Source organism: Rhinatrema bivittatum, chromosome 4, assembly GCF_901001135.1.
Source record: "Rhinatrema bivittatum chromosome 4, aRhiBiv1.1, whole genome shotgun sequence".
Taxonomy (NCBI): Eukaryota; Metazoa; Chordata; class Amphibia; order Gymnophiona; family Rhinatrematidae; genus Rhinatrema; species Rhinatrema bivittatum.
In genome coordinates, this window is record NC_042618.1 from 7877503 (window position 1) to 7899201 (window position 21699).

The 21699-nt window shown below is 47.2% G+C and overlaps 1 protein-coding gene across 5 annotated transcripts in view; it reads right to left on the reverse strand.

The window, feature by feature from the left end:
• LOC115089624 (phospholipase B1, membrane-associated-like) overlaps window positions 1–21699 on the reverse strand; it is a 284201-nt gene that overhangs the window by 177279 nt on the left and 85223 nt on the right. For all 5 annotated transcript variants that reach the window (XM_029597717.1, XM_029597719.1, XM_029597715.1 and 2 more), the window contains 2 exons: window positions 13941–13999; window positions 1479–1547 (listed from right to left, as the gene is read on the reverse strand). In XM_029597717.1, coding sequence (XP_029453577.1) covers window positions 1479–1510 — 32 coding nt within the window. In that variant the 5' untranslated portion in view covers window positions 1511–1547; window positions 13941–13999. The remainder of the gene's footprint in view (window positions 1–1478; window positions 1548–13940; window positions 14000–21699) is intronic.

The window sequence follows — 21699 nt, forward strand, 5'->3', positions numbered from 1 at the left end:
GTAAAGTCCGGGGAGTCTCCCTGGCTCTCCACCCAGATATCTCCCGTTTTCTAAGGGGAGCGAAACACCTCCGTCCTCCTTTGCGGCCTCCTTGTCCGTCTTGGAACCTCAACTGGGTGCTCTCGACTTTATGCTCAGCTCCTTTTGAGCCTCTGAAACGTTCTACGATCAAGATTTCACGTTGAAGACTGTATTCCTGGTAGCGATTGCGTCGGCTCGCCGAGTTTCCGAGTTGCAGGCTCTGTCCTGTAGGGAGCCCTTCTTGCGCATTTCCGATTCGGGGGTTTCCTTGAGGACCGTTCCCTCTTTTCTCTGCCTAAGGTCGTATCGGCTTTTCATTTGAATCAATCGGTTTGAACTTCCCGCTTTCGCGGTAGGGGAGTCTTCAGATCCAAATTCGAGGGACTTGAGAAAACTAGATGTGCGGAGGTCTCTTCTGCGCTATCTAGAGGTTACAAATTCTTTTCGGTTGTCGGATCATCTGTTTGTGTTGACGTCGGGTCCGAAGAAAGGTTCTGCTGCATCCCGCACGACGATCGCCCATTGGCTCAAGGAGGCCATTGGTTCCGCGTACATTTTGCGCGGTAAATCACCGCCGGTAGGTCTTCGTGCTCATTCGACAAGGTCTCATGCTTGCGTCTTGGGCGGAATCTTCTCAGGTGTCGCCTCAAGAGATTTGCAGGGCGGCTACCTGGAAAATCGTTGCATAACCTTCATTAAACATTACCGGTTGGATGTTCAGGCTACTGATGCTGGGGGTTTTGGAGAGAGGGTACTCCGAGCGGGACTCTCTGCTTCCCACCCTCGATAACTTAGCTCTGGTACATCCCAGGTGTCCTGGACTGATCCTGGTACGTACAGGGAAAGGAAAATTAGTTTCTTACCTGATATTTTCGTTCCTGTAGTACCAAGGATCAGTCCAGGATCCCGCCCGCAGTGTTGCGCTATAGTAACGGAGAGTCCGCTCATTGTCGGTTTCTATAATACGCTGACACCCTTGTTTTGTTCGCTCTCCCGGTTGGGGAGTCTGTTTCCTGTAGGGGTGTTGGAGTTATTTTCGTTTACTTAGTAAGTTTTCATAGTGTTAGCTATGTTGGCTTTTGAATTTTTCTACTTTGACATTACGTATGACTGAGGGGCTGTGACTGGCACAGGGGCTTATGATATGGCTCCGCCCACAAGTTTTAGTCTGTCTCCATCTACTGGTGCGGAGTCACAACCCAGGTGTCCTGGACTGATCCTTGGTACTACAGGAATGAAAATTATCAGGTAAGAAACTAATTTTCCTTTTAGTACCCCTGAAGTGATTCATAAATATTTCTTCATAAATCATTCCTCAGATAGTGATCATTGACAACGCAATAGTTGTGCTTTCAGGCTCTATCAGCAGCTGACTTTGTATGAGTATATCTCCATGACCCATGTTAGAAGTACAGATATGAGGTAAGGCGATGAACCTCGGAGATTTCACTACTGACCTCCAGGACAGATGGCGATACTCAATGTACATTTCCTCGTGTTTGGTAGCATTTGCTCCAGCCTGCTGCCTGCAAATTAAGGTCAATAATTTAGCCAACAAACCTGGTACTGCAAAATAAGTACTTGAAAGCTTATTACAATTTATTGAAAATATTTAAAGATGCAGTTAAATCTGACAATGCAGGAAGAGATAAAGTATGTTCTGTATAGAGGAGAATAGTAATGGAAACTGGTTGGTGGCAGCATCCATCGCCTTCGCCATGTTTCAAATAAAAAGGACAGATTGTTTTTGTTCTCATGTTCTCTGGAGCAATGGCAAACTTCCTGTTTTGACAACAATAAATGCAAAAGAGGCCTCAGCTGTATTATGTTAGTTATAAATATTTGCCCTTGTGGAAATTAATGGATTTAAAAATGAAAACCTTCTCTTATTCCTGGAGTTCTCTGGCAGCAAATCTTTTCCTAAATATGCTCTCCCCTCCACTTCCAGGTTCTACCTGTGTCCTCTTGTGGTAAAGGTTCAGGATTCCAAGCAGTCTGGAGACACATAGTACCATCCATCAACCAAAGGGAGAGATTTTATTTAAGATGTATTGCAGCTTTCTTAGTGGATCTGGACACAGTTTACTGGACATTAGATGAATAAATTGCAGTGGGTCCTCCGTTTCAGTGCTTTATCCTACACTAAGGGTGCTATGGGTCCAGGTCTAGGTCTGGACAGGGAGGGAGACATCTTTTCCAATGGCTCCTGGTGCTGTCGATCACTATATCTGTGACCACTTCACACTATATATCACATAGTTCCAGGAAGTTAACAAGTAGCACATTTAAGACTAATCGGGAAAAATTATTTTTCACTCACTGCACAATTATAACTCTGGAATTTGTTGCAGATGATGTGGTTGTGCAGTTAGGTAGCTGCTGTTTTAAAAAAAGGTTGGATAAGTTCTTGGAGAAGTCCATTAACTGCTATTAATCTAGTAGACTTAGGGAATAGCCACTGCTATTAATTGCATCAGTAGCATGGGATCTTCTTGGTGCTTGGTATTTGCCAGGTTCTTGTAGCCTGGATTGGCCACTGTTGGAAACAGGATGCTGGGCATGATGGACCCTTGGTCTGACCCAGTATGGGCAATTTCCTTATGTTCTTAAGAGCAGGGGGAAACCAAAAAGGTCCATCCATTCCCCAGTAAGTCACACTTGGGAGTCTGGAGTGGTATTCAAATAAAAAATAGACTTTACCGTAACTTAAAGCAAGAGGATCCAGATCAAGATGATAAAAATAAGAATCAGCATTCATCCAATTATAAACAAAAATAAATGGTTTCCCTGCCAATCCTTACTCTGCTCACTTCTCTTCTTGTTCTTGCACCTTCATCTTGATTGATAATATCCTCACTAGTGCGAGTGGGATAACTCGAGTGTAGTTCCAGTTCTGGCATGAACTGGTCTAGAAAAATATCCCAAGCAAAATATCCAAAAAGGGTTCCCAACAAGTCAAAATCTTCAACTGTTAAGGTCAACTATCAAAAATACAAGTCTCTTGAGTTAGTGGCCCAAAAGTCTACATCCTTCTCTTCACCCAATCTGTTAACTGGTCAAATAGGCAACCAGATCTCTATCACAGCCCTTTGGGATACCAGGCTGCGAACCTTGTTACTTACCTCTCTTTCTCCTGTTTCTGCCTTGCTGTGTCAAGTAGCAAACCTCTGCTAACGAACGCTGACCTCCACGGCGTCCTCCGAGCAGCCTGGGCATGCCCGACTGCCATGTTCCATCCGGAATTACCTAAGGCACACGCGCGCAAGGGCCTCCTAAGTGCACGTCATGGTGAGAACCTCGGGGGCGTTCCCTCCCAGTGATGTCAGATGACTGCAGTACTTAATCCACTTGGCCCTTTGCTAAGACGAGTTAGCAAGGTTTACCTGCCTAACTAATTCCGCTCTACTGGGACTTCCTGACTCTGTGGACCTAGATGCTGAGTACCCGCTTCTCGAGGGCTCACCGGCACTTAGTCTATCCACATCCTCGGAGGGTCTCCTTGGCTGCGTCTCCTGCCTAACCACCTTCTCAGAGCTGCTGATCCTTCAGTGAGTACTTCTCTACTTCTACTACTATGCTTCCTATATTCTACTGCAGTGTACCTCGCTTGTCGGACCATTACAACACCTCTACAGCCAAGCCTCTTTTTGCTCTGCGCTGCTGTTCCTGCCTCATCTCACTACAGCTTCCCCAGGCATTCCTTGTCTTCTACCAACGCAGTCTCCTCAGTATACCCCACTCTGAGGCCCACTACTGGAGCTGCACTCTGAGGATCTTCCATCGCCTACCAGGGATTCCTGGCATACTTGCTCTGCGGCATTGACCAAATACCATCTGCTACAGCATCATTGGGGTATTCCCTTGCCTACACAGAACTGTGTCTTTCTCTCTCTCAACTCCCACTCTGCGGGCTTGCCTTCTCTCCATAATAAAGTCTCTCTACCAGTGTGTGCTCTGTATTCAGACCGAGCCTGCCTATGGTGAGGCCCACGGGGCTCCTCCCTGTGGGTGGAGTTAACCCTCACTCAGACAAAGGGTTCACAACTACCCTAGTTCCTAAACAGATGCTAAACTCCATGGACCGTGGCTCAGGTCTCACAGGCCCTCCAGGCCATCCCAGGGCCTGCCCCAAACATCTTTGGGAGAAACCTGGCACAGCCTTCAACTAGTTAAATTCTCAGCTGGAAGCCTCATGTCTCATCTCTACAAGGACACCTACCATCCACCCTCTGGATTACCCATGCGAGTCTCTGTGCCCTTGCCTGCTCCTATTCATTTAGAGCGGATCCCTTGTTATGTAGGGGTTTTTTGATCAGTGTCTAATGCCACCTTTTGCTACAGCCACCTAACTTTCTGACGGGAAAGCCTTTGGCTAGGCTTCACCTATTTGGGAGCGCAAACGAGCCCATCCCTCAACGATTTGATGGGATTTCTTGCACTTTTTTCGATCAGTGTTCAAAGACCCTGCTCACAAGAACCTATCGCCGGATCTGCTCTGCTTCACCTACAGCAAGGCACCAAATCCCTTTCTGACTATGACATTGAGTTCGAGGACCCCTATCTTCGGAAACTGCCTTGGGACCTTGGTTGCCTGAGAACATTTTTCTTGAGGTCTCAAGCAGTCAGATTAAGGATGAACTAGCAGCGGCGGGAAATGCCAGAGACCCTAGATGCTCTCAAGGACCTTGCATGACAGATTGATCGCCACCTATGGGCGCAAACACAAGAGCAAAAAGGGACTAAGAGGTCCCCTGCTGGAGTTCCTCGTCCTCGTCTGGAGACTGTGACTCAGACCTCGCCAGCACCCAGCAATGAGGAGGAAGAGCCTATGCAATTAGACCGCAGCTGCCTATCGCCCAAAGAGAGATGTTACTGCAAAAGCCAGGGCCTCTGTATGTACTGTGGCGAACCGGGCCATGCTGTCCAGTCCTGTCCTATCTGTCTGGGAAACTAGCAGGCCTAGGATCTGCTGGAGGACTCTTCCTAGGTCTGACCACTTCTTCTCCTCCACTCACACTTCCTGTCTCAATAATCTCAGACACCTTGGAATTTCAAACATTGACCTTAGTGGATTCGGGCGCTGGTGGAAATTTCATCCTCTAGTAATTACTGGAACACCTATGTATCCCCACCATTTGGACACCCACTCCGTTGCTGCTGTCCTCCATACATGGTGAGCCATTACTGGGTGAGGTCTCCCTCTCCACACAATCCATCCATCTACGTACAGGCTCTCTTCATTCTGAGACCCTCTCGTTCTTTGTGTTGGACAAGGCCATACACCTACTGGTACTCGGGCTACCATGGCTCCAGACTTATCAGCCTCAATTTGACTGGAGTACCGTATTTATATATTTATTTATAAACTTTTTATGCGATATTCGTGGGAACATCACGCCAATTTACAAATAACTGGAAAAGATTGGAAAGTACAAAGAACAGGGGGGGAAAGGGAGCAGGCTAGAAGAGAAAAGGGAAAAGGCAGTTGGGAAAATAAGCAAGTTAAGGATGAAAAAAATAGGAACAGTACCATTAAAAGGTACAGGTGGTGAGTAACATTGTTATGTGAAACAAAGAAAAAATGTTATTATAAATCATATAAAACCTTGGTAAATGTGCAAATATTGTCATGGGATATGTACGATGGTAATAACTATTACAAAACAGTACAAAGCAGTACAAATTTGAGGGAACAATGGGGGAATAACATTAAAGGTATAGTGGTAAGGGATATATACTGGTAAATTAAGCAAACTGTGACCTAGAGATAAGTATAGGTAGAGGCGACTTTACATACTGTATTATTCTACGGCTATGGGAAGTACAGAAACTATAAAACATCTGAGGAATAAAATTCCTCAGATGTTATCACAATGGGGACCCACTTGTCACGAGAAGTGCTTGAAGAAGGTGAAACCACTACCGTGTATGACGACACCGCTACCCTTCCAGGATTACCGCCATGTTATGCAACATACCAGGATGTTTTTTCTAAGAAAGCTGCTGATGTATTTCCACTGCACCGGTCTTTTGACTGTGCTATCAATTTAAAGCCTAATACTGAACCACCCAAGGGTAGGGTCAACCCACTATCCTTAACAGAGACCAAGGCCATGTCAACTTATATCCAGGAAAATCTAGAGAAAGGGTTTATTCGTCCTTCAAAAATCGCCGGTAGGAGACGTTTTCTTTTTTGTGGGGAAGAAGGATGGATCCCTTCGCCCATGTATAGACTACCGTAGTGTAAACGAAATAACAATGAAGGATCATTACCCACTACCTCTGATTTACAAGCTTTTTGATTGACTTCCACAGGGAGCTAGAATTTTCACAAAATTGGACCTCAAGGGTGCTTATAATTTGGTGCGTATCTGACAAGGGGACGAGTGGAAGACGGCATTTAATACCCGCAACGGCCGTTTTGAATATCTAGTCATGCTCTTTGGCCTTTGCAATGCCCCTACCGTCTTCCAAAATATGATGAATGAAATTCTTCGAGACCTATTATACAGAAGCGTGGTAGTATATCTTGATGATATACTGTTTTTCTCCCAAGACCTCCAGAACCACCAATGAGATGTCATCGAGGTACTACAGAGACTACGGGCAAACCGGATGTACGCCAAATTATAAAAGTGCTCTTTTCATCAGGAGTCGGTACCTTTTCTAGGCTACGTGGTATCCAGCCGGGGTTTTGAGATGGACCCACAAAAGACCTGGAGTGTCCAAGACTGGCCCCAGCCTGCCGGTCTCAAAGCTTTATGTTGCTTCTTAGGCTTCACAAACTACTATCGTTCATTCATCAAGTATTACTACCTTGACCACTCCATTGACTGCCATGATGCGAAAAGGAGCCAATCCAGCATAATGGTCCCCAGAAGCACTCTATGCCTTCGAAAAGCTAAAAAAAGCTTTTCCTCCACCACCCAGATCCCCGATGACCATTCATAGTAGAGGTGGATGCTTCTGATGTCGGAGTAGGAGCCATTCTGAGCCAGCATAACGAAGCTCATACCTTGTGTCTATGCTCTTTTTTTTCCTGGTGTTTCTCCACGGCTGAGAAGAATTATGGAATTGGGGATAAAGAGTTACTTGCCATCAAGTTAGCTTTCGGAGAGTGGCGACCCTGGCTCGAGGGTGCATAACACCAAATAACAGTCTACAGGGACCATACAAATTTGGAATATCTGCACCACGCACAACGCATAGGCAGGCTCGATAGTCCCTATTTTTTAATCGTTTTGATTTTTTGCTGAAATACAGGCCGGGAGACAAGAATACACGAGCAGACGCACTTTCACGCTCTTTTGCCACCAAAGACACACCCGACGAACCTCGCTATATAATTGACCCTGCCAAAGGGTTGTTGTCCACCACTCATGTGGTTCCCACCAGGAAGGCGGTGGTCTCCCGTAACCTCAGGAGAAAAATTCTCAAATGGGCTCAAGATTCCTTGCTCACAAGCCACCCAGGCCAATCTCGAACTTTAGCCACCATTGAGAGATACTATTGGTGGCCGTTGATAAAAAAGACATAAAGGCCTATGTGGCATCATGAGAAACCTGCACCTGACAAAAGCCTCCAGCTTGTCATTCTTGGGGACTTCAACTGTTACCTCCGCCTAGTGAACCATGGGCTCTCATAGCCACAGACTTTGTGGTCGACCATCCCATATCCAATGGCAACAACACCATATGGGTCACCATTGACCGGTTTAGCAAGATGGCACACTTCGTGACACCACCTGGGCTGCCAACAGCCCCTGAACTGGTGAAATTATTTATTCGCCACATATTCCGTCTGCAAGGCATGCTGAAACACATACTATCCGACAGGGGAATTCAGTTCACTGCAAAATTTTGGAGGCCACGCTGCAAAAAATTTGGAATTGCGTTAGACTTAACATCTGCTTACCACCCGCAAGCGAACGGATAAATGGAGAGGATGAATCGCACCCTCAAGCAATTCCTACGCTCATATATTAACTCTAGGCAGAATGATCGGGATGAACTATTACAGTGGGCTGAATTTGCACTCAATTCTCATCCTTTGGCCTCAACTGGGTCATCTCCATTTCAGCTAGTCTACGGACGCCAGCCATTACCTCCACTACCAATTCCTCTAACAGTCTCCTCTCCAGCAGCTCAGGCTTTGGCACAAGAGTTACATCATCTGTGGGAACAAACTAAAGGTCTGTTATTGAAAGCAGGACAGCAAGCCAAGAAATTCTATGACGCACATCATAGGGCCGCTCCTCAACTTCAACCTGGAGATAAAGTCTGGCTAAGTACCCGCTTCATATGACTTAAATTGCCTTCTGCATGATTTGCACCATGTTTCATTGGTCCTTTCGCTGTCCTTCGTCGCCTTGGAACAATGACCTACAGCCTGTATTTGCCACCCTCACTCCGGATTCATAATGCATTCCATATATCCCTACTCAAGTCGCTTGTTCTTTCCGAATTTTCAGAGAGGACCTCTGACCCACAGCCCATCTCTACCGAGGAAGATATCACATACCAGGTGGAGGATATCCTCGATGTAAGAAAACGCGGTAAACACTGGGAATATCTTATCTCCTGGGAAGGATTCGGTCCGGAGGAAAACAACTGGGAACCTTCTAGTAACATCTTAGATAGAGACCTCATCAAGAAGTTCCACTTGGCTCATCCTAGAATGCCAAAACCCCCGGGGAGGGGCCCTAAGAAGGGGGGTACTGATGCGGTCCTCGGTCACAGAAGGCTGCGAACCTTGTTGCTTACCTCTCTTTCTCCTATTTCTGCCTCGCTGAGTCAAGAGGCAACCTCTGCTAACGAACGCTGACCTCCGTGGCATCCTCCGAGAAGCCTCGGCCTGCCCGACTGCCATGTTCCATCCAGAATTACCTAAGGCGCACTTAAGGGCCTGTTAAGTACATGTCATGGCAAGAACCTTGGAAGCAACCGCTCCCGATGAGTACTTCTCTACTTCTACTACTACACTTGCTGGATTCTACTGCAGTGTACCCCGCTTGTCGGACCATTACTGCACCTCTACAGCCAAGCCTCTCTTCGCTCTGTGCAGCTGTTCCCGCCTCATCTCGCTACAGCTTCCCCAGGCATTCCTCATCTTCTACCAACACAGTCTCCTCGGCGTACCGCGCTTTGCGGGCCGCTACCGGAGCTGCATTCTGAGGATCTTCCATTGCCTACCAGGGATTCCTGGCATACCTGCTCTGTGGCATCGACCAGATACCATCTGCTACAGCATCATTGGGGTATTCCCTTGCCTGCACAGAACTGTGTCTTTCTCTTAACTCCCACTCTGTGGACTTGCCTTCTCTCCACCAGGGTGTGCTGTGTATTCAGACCGAGCCTGCCTACAGTGAGGCCCATGGGGCTCCTCCCTGTGGGCAGAGTCAACCTTCATCTCGGCCAAAGGGTTCACCACTACCCTAGTTCCTAACACACTCCGACTGCACCTCTTACTGCTATGACCTGCAAGGGCTCTAATCTCCCTCTCTGGTCACCCAAGGCCATTACAGCTTTTCAAGACCTTAAAACTGCCTTCCTCCATGAACCATGCCTTCGACATCCTGATCCCAGACGTCCATTTATTGTCGAGGTTGACGCCTCCGATGAGGGAGTTGGTGTGGTCTTAAGCCAGTACTCTGCCAATCAAACCTTACACCCTTGCTCCTTTTTCTCTAGACATTTTTCTCCTGTGGAACACAACTACGCTATAGGAGATAAGGAGCTCCTGGCTATCAAATTAGCCTTCGAAGAGTGGCATCCCTGGCTCGAGGGAGCTCAGCACCAAATCACAGTGTACACCAATCACAAGAACCTCAAGTACCTGCACCACGCTTAATGCTTGAATCACCGTCAGACCCGCTAGGCCTTCTTTTTCACCTGGTTTAACTTTTTGCTTCACTACCGACCAGCCAATAAGAACTGCCAGGCTGACGCTCTCTCCAGATCCTTTGTCCCGGAGATCATTCTGGACCCTCCTTGCCACATTATAAACCCTACTAAAGTCATCCTGGCTGCCACTTACCCGTGGGACCACCTGGTAAGACGGTGGTCCCACGCTAGCTTCGCCAGAGAGTGCTTTGCTGGGCCCACGACTCCCTCACCGCAGGGCATCCCGGGCATTCCAGAACTCTGGCCACCCTCCAGCGATTTTACTTGTGGCCAACCATGAAGAAGGTTGCACAAGCCTATGTGGAGTCTTGCCCTACTTGCACTCACCACAAACCTCTAGTGGGATCTCTTGCAACCACTACCAATTCCTAGCGAGCCATGGACCTACATTGCAACAGACTTTATTGTTGACCTTGCTCTCTCTGGTGGCAACAACACCATCTGGGTTATTGTGGACCGCTGTTCAAAAATGGCCCACTTTGTTGCTCTGCCTGACCTCCCATCAGCCCCACAACTTGCTCTGCTATTCATCCGCCATGTGTTCCGGCTCCATGGCCTTCTTAAGCACATCCTGTCAGACCATGGCGTTCAGTTTACAGCTCACTTTTGAAGGTCACTTTGTAGGAAATTCAACGTCTCTCTGGACTTCACATCTGCATATCACCCTCAGGCCAATGGACAAGTGGAGAGAACCAATAGAACGCTCAAACAGTTCCTACGGGGCTATGTCAACCTCCAGCAAAACGATTGGGCAGACCTCCTTCCCTGGGCGGAGTTCGCATTTAATTCTCATCCTTCTTCATCCACTGGTTCCTCACCCTTCTAGATAGTCTACGAACAACAACCTCTTCCTCCACTGCCATTACCATTACCGTCTCTTCTCCTGCTGCTCAGGCTTCCACCTAAGAGTTACACCAGCTCTGGAATAATAATCAACAACTACTTCAAAAGGCCGCCCAGAGGGCCAAGAAGTTCTTCGACACCCATCACTGTTTGGCCCTCAGTACAAGCCGGGCAACAAGGTGTGGCTTAGCACCTGGTTTATCTGTCTCAAGTTCCCATCTTCACGTTTCGCACCCAGGTACATCGGCCCTTTTCTGGTGCTCCGCCAGCTGGGCTTGGTTACTTACAAACTCCAGCTTCCACCTTCTCTCAAGATCCACAACGCCTTTCATGTATCTTTGCTAAAACCCTTGGAATTATCCAGATTCTTGAAGAAGCCACCCTAACCACAACCACTGTCTTTTGAAGCTGATGTAAGTGTGAGATGTCCTTGACGTGCAAAAACATGGGAAGAAATAGGAATACCTTCTCTCTTGGGAGGGTTTCGGACTAGAAGAGAATAGTTAGGAACCTGCCACCAATATTCTTGATAAAACCCTCATCAAGCAATTCCATGCGATACATCCATCGAAACTGAACCCCCCCGGGAGGGGGGCTTAGGAAAGGGGGTACTGTTATGACCGCCAGTCGTGGCCATCCGTGGCAGGCTCAACTCACATCATGTCATGCCTGGTTCTCTACCCCTGGTATTCTCATGGCGGTGGCCAGCCGCTGCTGCTGTGTTCCTTCTGGCTCCCGGCACTCCACGTGGTGGCTGGGATGCCGCCGACAAGCGTCCCGATCCTGGGCCTCTCTAGGCGCGCATGCCATCTATCCACCATTTAAAGAGCCAATCGCGGGAATGCTGGACTCGTCCCCAGCTGATGACATCACTGGCCCGGAGTACTTAAGCTTCACCTCCAGCCCTACAGCCAGACATGGCAACGAGTTCCTTGGTTCTTTCTTGGTGCCATTATCTCTCTATGGACCAGTTGTTCCCTTTGTCAGATCTCTGCGCTTCTCCTTCCAGGTTTCTGCCTCTGCGCTCTCCACTCCGAGAGGCCAGGCTCAGCGCTACTTCACTTGCGAGTCCCTATCGCAGTGCCAGCTGCTCTTTGGGATCCCCACGGCACTTCTCCTTGAGGACTTGCTACAGTGCCTTCTCTCTTCAAGAGTCGGCTCAGCGCAGTACTCCACCAGACTGTCTAAACGCCCCGCTTTTCAGGGCATCCTGCTGCGCTACTGCTACATAAGGTTCTGTCACCAGGCTTGCCATGTCTCAGGCAGTACTTCTGCGCTGCTACTCATCAGACACCTGCTACAACGCGTTTCCCGTTCTAGCTCTCTTCCAGCACACTACAGTTCGTGTCTTTGCATCTGCACCTCCTCTCCTCGAGGCCAATCCCATGTTGTACTGCTCTACTCCCTTCAGAGCTACAGTGGCCTTGCACCCCCTGAGACTCCTTCACCTCCTCCCTGCGAGAGTGCTCCTGTTTCGAACTGTGCCTAACCTCTCTAACACCCTCTGCACTCGCCTACTCTCTCCAGGACCAGCCTCACAGAGGTACTCCTAAGTCCTGCCGACCTCGGCACACAAGGGCTCAACCTGCAGGGAACGAGGGTCGGCACAGGTGAAGTTCCTGTTGCCTCTGTTCCCGCCAGCCTCGCCTCCCAATGGTGGGAACCTGTGGGGCCCAACCCTTCAGATAGTAACAACCCACCTCGGGCCTAGGGTCCACAATTCCTAACACTTAGTGTAAATTGAAGGGTTGTCAGTGGGCAAAGCACTTGATTTATGCACAGAAACCATGCTTTGTACACAGTTTCTATTTTATGCTCATAAACCCCTGCTCCATGAACTCCAGGTTTAACCGAATAAACTAACACTTGTCGCAGAAAGCTTACACCAGGGGTGGATTGGCCTATCAGGGAATCGGGCATCCCCCGGTGGGCTGGTCGCGCTAGTCGCGTGGTCTGCCGAGTACGGCCGTGACAGAGCCGCGCTCAGCAGACCACGTGGTATCTCCTGGGCCGGCCTGGGCAGCGAGCCCCGTGCCGGTCTTCATCGGGAATCCGCCGCTGGCTTGCACCACCTCTGACCAGAAGTTAAATTTCCAAAGTTAAGCCCACACCACCTCTGTGCCTTGGGCAGTGATATCTAATGCCTTGATTCATGTGGGATTTGTATGCAGGAGTGATTTGTGTGCACAAATTTACTCATGTTTGTGAACACTTTTTTTGTACGCTACACTGCCTGTTAAACTGCCACAAAAATGTGTGTTAACATGCACATAGCCGAGCACGCCTTTTTACATCAGCCTCTCAGATTGTAAGCTTTGAGGCAAGCATTTTGTAACCAGATAACTTCTCTCTATGCGCTGAGAGCTCTCTTTAAATCATGCCTATTGGTATTGTTCTATGTTAATAAAAAAATGACAGGAGTCTAGTGTCACTTTATGGACTAATTTATTGAAGCATGAGCTTTTGAGGACAGAGTCCACTTCGTCAGATGCATAAATTGGGGAGTCTATAAGGTGCCACTCGGCTCCTGACATTTTTTCTATACCAGACTAACAGGGCTATCCCTTGGAAGATTCTGTGTTAATAAATCCTGCTTCAGATGGTGATATGCAGGTCATCACTATCGGGCCGATTCAGTAAAATGTGCGGGAGAGCCGGCGCTCCAAGGCGAGCGCCTGCTCTCCCGACGCGCGCCCAGGCCCCTCTCTTCGGCACGCGATTCTGTATGCAAATGAGGTCCCACGCTAATAAGGAGGCGCTAGGGACACTAGCGCGTCCCTAGTGTCTCCTTATTGGCAGCCACGGGTTCGGAAAACGGACGCCGGCAAAATTGAGCGTCCGTCTTTCAACCCACAGGCAGATTTTTTTTTATTTTTGGGGCCTCCGACTTTTGGCTGCACATTTTACTTTCTGTATTTGCATGTTGTGGACGCTATTAGTTTCCAGGGGGTTGAATGCATGTTTTCCACGCGCTATTACCCCTTACTGTATAAGGGGTAATAATAGCGCATCGAAAACGCGTGTCCAAATGGGGGCTAACGGTGCGCTCGGCCTGAGCACAATGTACTGAATCGGCCTGTATGTAAGAAGAATGGCATTACAGGCTTGTGAGACCCTGTGCTGGAAAGAGGAGGTTCGCATAAGAAGGATACTAGGAATTAATTTAGGACTTACTGTAACAGAGTCTCCAAGAGCTGCAATTATCTTCACATCTGCAGGTTTTACTTTGTTTGCTGAAAGAGAGAGGGAGAGAGGAAGAACAAAGCTGGGTGCATGTTCCTTGTAGAAGTCCTGCCAAGGTCCGAGTAGTAATTATTATAACCTTGTTCAGTGGGAATAACATTTCCTCCTAGATAAGGCAATGGATAAATGGCACGGGCTCCCAATGGAGGTGGTGGGTGTGGGGGCCCTAACAGAATTTAGGGAACAATGGGAGAAGCACAGAGGATCCTTTGTGATGGGGAGCTGAAGGTAAAGCTGGAGATTAAATAAGGTCCACGGTACTGTAGTAGGAAGGGACACTGGACAGAGTAGAAGGGCCTTTATCTGCTAGTACATTCTATAGGGCTATATCAGCTTTTATATATCTTTGTTAGCCAGAGGTCTCTTGGACAGAGCTGAGATTCTAGTGAAGCTGAGACTGGAAACAAGGTCCTCATTAAGAAGGCCTGGCTCAGCTCAGGATTTCTTCAACAATTGAAGGCTTTGAGTCAACCAAATTATTTTTGTTGGCATAGGGGTATAGCCATGCCAGTGCCCTCACTTTTGGCAGCAGGGTCATGTCCCATCTGAGTCAGCCATTAAAGGTGCAGAAGTTAGAGGGCCTGGAGGCACTGGAATCACTGCCAATCCATGATCCTTTGCTCCTTTAAGCAGGATAACTGGAAGGGGACACACCAATGCCCTTGAGCTAGACATGAAAAGTATGTTGCTATTAAAATTTTTCTCTTCACTTTTGGCAGGTAATTATTTGCTCTCCTCTCAGTCTCGAGGGGCCGATGCAATGTCACGCATAAAAACGTGTGTCCAAACTGGGCGCCCGTTCTTTTTAACGCGTGCACAGCCACGTCTCCTGAGCGCCAGATGCAGTATGGCAATGAGGTGCCCCGATAAAAAGGACGCACTCGGGATCAGTTGTGCATCCCTAAAGTGTCCTTGGCATCGGGTGACCAGGAGATGTGGCTGTGCGCACAGCCATGGGTTAGGAAAATGGATGCTGGTAAATTGAGCATGTTTCCCGAAGCTGGCTGCTGTCTAGACTTTTTTTTTTTCATTTTGCTGCTTTCTGTGGTTCCTCCAACTTAGTATCGCAATTATACTAAAAGTAAGAGGAACCACAGAAAGCAGATTTTTTTGTTTTTTAGTGAGCCCTTGACGCGCGGTAAGACTTAACGCCAGCTCTGGGGCCGACATTAAATTTGCCATGTTAAAAAGTGCACATCGGCACATGGCAAATTTTTTGCATCGGGGTAAGAGCTAATAGCCTCATCGATATGGCATTTACATGGCATTTACACTACCAGCTATGTGCGTTTTGGACGCGCTAATCTCTTTATTGCATCGGGTGTTAGCCTAGCACATCCAAAACACACATCCAATCACTGGTTAATCCATGTGCTAGCCTGAGCGCAGATATTGCAATGGCCGCTGAAAGTCCAGGAATGCCTGGGCTGGGTGGAAGGCTGGAAGTCTGTTTACATTTATTTATTTATTTATTTATTTATTTATTTATAGATTTTTATATACCGGGGCACGTAGATAACATCACCTCAGTTTACATACAAACATTAATTCAGCATAGCGCTTTACAATATAACATAATAACTGAAAAAATACAGTACCATGAATAACTATGTATTAAGAGAATAAAAATCAATGTATGAGTGTCTGTGTAGATAAACTAGGAAGAATAGAATAGGACTTAGTTCATTAATAGTAGGCTTTTTTGAATAACCAGGTTTTTAAGTTTAGTTTAAATTTTTTGTGGCAAAGTTCCTGGCGTAATTCAGAGGGCATGGTGTTCCATATTGTTGATCCAGCAATGATGAATGAACGTTCTTTTGTAGAAGAAAGATTGGTCAGATTAGGCGCAGGGATCTTCAGTTTAGTTAAATGCTGGAATCTAGTTGGGCGGATTGATGTTTTGAATTGTAGATGATCGGGGAACCAGAGCATATCTCTGTTGTGAATGGCTTTATGTATAAGCATCATGGATTTATATATTATCCTGGAAGCCACAGGTAGTCAGTGCAAAGACTGAAGTGCTGGAGTAATATGCTCATGGCGGCTTGTGTCGGTGATGATGCGGGCAGCTGCATTTTGTAACATTTGCAAAGGTTGAATTGTAGTTTTAGGTAAACCTAGAAGCAGTGCATTGCAGTAATCAATCTTAGATAAAATTGTTGCTTGTAGGACTGTGCAAAAGTCATATGGGTATAAAAGAGGTTTAATACGTTTTAGGGTGTGTAGCTTAAAGAATCCATTTTTAACCGTTTCCGCGATGAATTTTTTAAACGTGAGATTGCTGTCAATGATGATGCCAAGGCTGCGTACTTGCTGATTCATAGTGGAGATGTCTTAATACATAGTGGAGATGTCTTAATACATAATTGCTCTTCAGCATCCAGAGAGATTTACCATTGTATAAGGTAGCTGCTTTAATCACAGAGGAAGAGGGTGACAGTGTCGGGTAGGGATGTGCATTTGTTTTCAACAAATTTGTAATCCGCAAAGCATAAGTCCCTATTCGTTGTATTCGTGGGTTCGTGAAATGCATCGCGATCCCCCCACAAATAAAACATATCATATTAGTTTCATTCTTTTGGTTCACAGTGATTTCTTAGCAGCTGTTTGAAATAGGAGAAGGCCAATCTGGGAGTATCCATAGCAAAAAACCAGTCCTTTCCTGTGAGTCATAATTGACCTCACAGCCCTGTCATAGAGTTGGTCAGACAGGTTGGCAAGGAGACGAGAATGCCACCTATCAGAGCTAAGCATTTTTCTAATGCAGCCAATCGCTGCTCTAGGTGTTCTGTGACGCTGTTACTCATGACGCTATACTATGTATACCTTAAGCACGCGACGTGCCACGCTCTCTCTTTGCGGGGGTGGTCCGGGGAGGTGACTTTACTCAGAGCTAATCTGAGTGTCTCAAATCTGTATTGAACTGCTAGTTACTTTGATAGAATTTTCCATTGAAAAAGATATTTGTTCGTTGTTGCTACATTGCCAGCCAGGCAGGCTTTTTTTAACCACATTTTTTTTTAATTGATCTCAGACAGTCTCTCTGTCTGTCCTACTGAGTCAAGCTGCTAGCAGTGATATATATATTCAATTTCTAGCTAGTTTGATAGAATTTTCCATTGAAAAAGATATTTCTTTGTTTTTGCTGCTGTGCCAAGCCAGGCTTTTTTTTTTAACTGCAGGTTTTTTTTTTATTCAACTCAGACTATCTCTCTGTGCTCTTTTAAGCCACGAAGGCAGTGCACTGGGCGACAGTGGGCAGTTTTGCAGACTCACATATATTGTTACAGCAGTGCTCTTTTAAGCCAAGAAGGCAGTGTACTGGGCATTAGTGAGCAGTTTTGCAGACTCACATATATTGGGACAGTGGTGCTCTCTGAAGCCAAATCCCCAGTAGGCCTCTTTTGGAAATAATTCTTTTAATTGAAATCCCTAGTAGGCAGTGACATTAAACACATGATATCAAGGAAAGCTAGACATGGTCAAGTGATTGGAACTGGCAGAGGAAGCACCTCAAAAGGCAGTGCCAGTCCCTCATTAAAGTTAAAAAGGGACCTGTTCCAACCTAAAATTTCTGGAGGGGCAGGCAGTTCCATCTGGAAAAAACTGAAATTTAAAGATGATGCATTGCCACCACCTGTTTCTGACCCTATAGTTTTGGAGGTGAGGGAAGGGGAGGCTGAGTCATGCAAGACAAAAGGGTGACACCCAAAAGCAGCAGTGCGACAGCAGACTCAACTTAGCATTGAAAATCTAGTGCCAGCACTGTTTGCTTCTCATTCTGATGAAGAATCATCTTCTGTGGGATTCTCATCATGAGAAATGGAAATAGCTGAAGAAGGTTTAGGAGGATTAGTTAGTTCTGTCTTAGCCCCCACTTCAGTGCTGCAGGGGAGAGATGAAACTGATGATGAGGAGGAGGAAGAGCTGTCATCACAGGCACAGAGTGTGAATGATGCCCCTGGCATTGCTTATCAGGGTGCACTCACTACTTCAGCTCCAGTGCCAGCATCCACCCCGAAGGCTATAGAGAAGGGATCACAAAAGAAATCTGCGATCTGGAGCCACTTTAAAGTGACGGAGGACCCGCGTTCTCTCAGTGTAATTACTGTGCCAGGGCTATTAGCAGAGGCAAGCAAATGGGACATCTAACTAATTTTGGCATGATGCATCACATGCAGAAGCAACTCCCAACAGTACTGCCATCAGGGGATGGTGGCAGAACCAGTCAGGGGACCCCTTTTTACAGGCAGCGTAAAGTGGTTTGAAAAGGAGCAGAGTCACCCCACACCCTCAGCCCCTTCTAGCAGTCAGGTGGCAGGCCAGCAGCCCCTGCCATGTGGCAGAAGAGACAACCTACCATGGAGGAAATGGGGTGGTGTTCGGTAATGCTATCCCGGGGAAGGAGGCAGGCAGTCTCAAAATTTTTAACCAGGAGAATTGGGGAAATGATTGCCCTTGATGACCAGCCCTTGCAGATAGTGGTGAATGTGGGTTTCAAGCATTTTCTGAAAGTTTTAGTTCCAAATTACAAAGTCCCCTCCAGAACCACATTTAGCAGAAATGACATCCCCAGCCTGTTCAACCAGTGTTGCAGTCACATCCAAGTGCTGCTAGCTAAGGCACAGTGGAGTGTGCATTTCACCTGTGATATCTGGACCACCATGAATGCTGCACACTCTTACCTCTCCCTGACAGCACACTGGTGGAACCTGGCTGAGGCAGGGGCAGGCAGCAGCTCTATTAGTGAACAAGTATCCGGGTGGAGGTGGGCTTTACTGCACACCCACCTGACGGACGACGCCCATACCTCAGCCAATATTCTAGCATGCATCAGACAGATGCTGGCAGGTTGGCAGCTACACCAGCAAGACAGGAATCTTCAGGCAGGGTTCTTTGTCACAGACAATGGTGAAAACATGGTAAAGGCCGACGGGCACTTTCAGAACATCCAATGTTTTGCACAAACTCTGCACCTGGTAGTGAAGTCAGCTCTGGGGTTGGAGTCCAATTACCAAGAGAATGAATACCTGTATATGTTAATACACAAGTGCAGGAACATAGCAGCACACTTCCACAGAAGTGTGAAGGTGGGGCAGGTTCTCCGACAAAAGCAGACTGATTTGGAGATGCCTCACAAGCGTCTCATTCAAGTCATTGAGGCTGCAGAGGTTAGTGGAGCAGCAGACACCCCTTCATGAACTTTCTGTGGCAATGGACATAAGTGTGCATAGTACCCTAGGACATCATGATCAGTTAGTTATGAGTTGACTGCTCGTGAGATGCCTGAGACCTTGGCTGAACTGGTGAAGTTGGCAACTAGGATTGATTGCCGACTTTGTGACAATGTTCAAGAGACCAAGACTCCCAGAGGACCCCTTGAGTTAAACTTGAGTTAAACCTACACCCAGGCCTGTTCCTTTGGGTCCAGTTGCTGGCGAAGAAGAACCTATGCAAATAGGCCTCAGTCACCGGACATCAAAAGAAAGAAGAACACTGAAGAGGTTGGGCCTATGTATGTACTGTGGACAAGCTGGCCATGCTGTACAAACATGCCCGATATGTCCGGGAAACTGGCAGACCTAAGTCCTGCGGGAGGACTCTTCTTAGGTCTAACTACATCCTCTCCTCCACTCTCTGTTCCTGTATCCTTGATCTGCGGACCCTTAGAATACCAGACTCTTGCCCTAGTGGACTCAGGGCAGGAGGCAATTTTATCTTGAAACGATTAGTGGAGCACTTGAGGATCTCCACCACCGCCATGACGACTCCATTACTCCTGTCTTCGATTCACGAAGAGCCCTTACCGGGCAAAGTAACCCAGCTCACTCAAGCCATGTGTTTACGGACCGGTGCTCTCCATTCAGAGACTATCTCCTTCTTTGTCCTAGAGAAGGCCATGAACCCTATAGTACTGGAGTTACCGTGGCTGCAGCAGCATATGCCTCAATTCAATTGGGCCACTCTGGAACTTTCACGCTGGGGTCCAGATTGCCGTGGTAAATGTCTGATGGAGGGCTCTCCGATATCCTGCATGCCAACTATCTCATTGATGCCTGGGTTGCCGCCTCAGTATGCATCTTTTCAAGATGTGTTTTCCAAAGAAGCTGCAGATATACTTCCTCCACACAGATCCTTCGACTATGCCATCAATTTGAAGCCTAACACTGAACCACCCAAAGGCAGGGTTTACCCCCTCTCTGTGGTAGAGAATAAAGCCATGTCTGAATACATACAGGAGATGAGGAGAACCTTCAGAAAGGCTTCATAAGACCCTCCAAGTCTCCTGCCGGTGCAGGCTTCTTCTTTGTGGGGAATAAGGACAGAACATTGTGTCCATGCATCGACTACAGAGGTCTAAAACGAGATCACTGTGAAGGACCGCTATCCCATACCACTCATCTCAGAGCTATTTGATAGACTATAGGGAGCCAAGATATTCTCTAAGCTGGATCTCAAGGGAGCCTATAACCTAGTTCGCATCCATTCTGGTGAAGAATGGAAGACAGCCTTCAATACCCGGGACGGTCACTTTGAATATCTAGTGATGCCCTTTGCCCCGGCTGTCTTCCAAAACATGATGAACGATATTCTGCGTGATCTACTCTACAAATGTGTCGTAGTGTACTTAGATGACATCTTAATCTTTTCCCAGGACATGACCACTCACCTAGAGGATGTCAAAAGAGTGCTGCAAAGACTCCGCGAGAATCATCTATACGCCAAGTTGTCTAAGTGCGAGTTTCACAAAGAATCAGTGCCTTTCTTAGGGTACATTTTGTCCAACCAAGGCTTCCAGATGGACCCACAGAAGCTGGAAAGCATTAAGAAATGGTCACAACCCACAGGTCTAAAGGATCTTAGACGATTTCTGGGATTTACCAACTACTACAGAACATTCATTAAGAACTACTCCTCACTAATTGATACACTTACAGCTATGACCAAAAGAGTTGCCAAGCCGCCAATTGGTCTACAGCGGCAGTAACAGCATTCCAGAAACTGAAAGACGCCTTCTTGAACAAGCCATGCCTCTGACATCCGGATCCAACCAGGCCCTTCATTGTTGAGGTCGATGCCTCAGATGTTGGCGTCGGGGCCATGCTAAGCCAGGGCGGTGACTCTAAGACCTTACACTCATGATCATTTTTCTCCCGTCGCTTCTTGCCAGCGTAGAAGAACTACAGCATAGGAGACAAAGAATTACTGGTAATAAAGATGGCATTCGAATAGTGGTGCCCCTGGCTTGAAGGTGCACAACATCTTATCACAGTCTTCACGGACCACAAAAATCTGGAGTACCTCCGCCACGCTCAGCGCCTAAACCATAGGCAGGTGATATGGTCCCTGTTCTTCAACAGATTTGACTTTGTGCTGAAATATCGCCCCAGAGATATGAACGTCAGAGTAGATGCCCTATCTCGCTCATTTCTCTCTGAGGAACCTCAACATATCATCAACCCGAAAAGAGTTATCTTGTCAGCTACTCAACCAGTACCTGTGGGTAAGACTGTGGTACCCAAGAGTCTAAGAAAAAAGCTGCTAGCTTGGGCTCACGATTCTAAACTGGCTGGACCCCCTGGTCAATGCAGAACTCTGGCAAAACTACAGAAGTACTACTGGTAGCCCACCATGAAGGAAGACACTTTCTCCCTCGTTGCTTCTTGTTCCAATTGTGCCAGACAGAAAC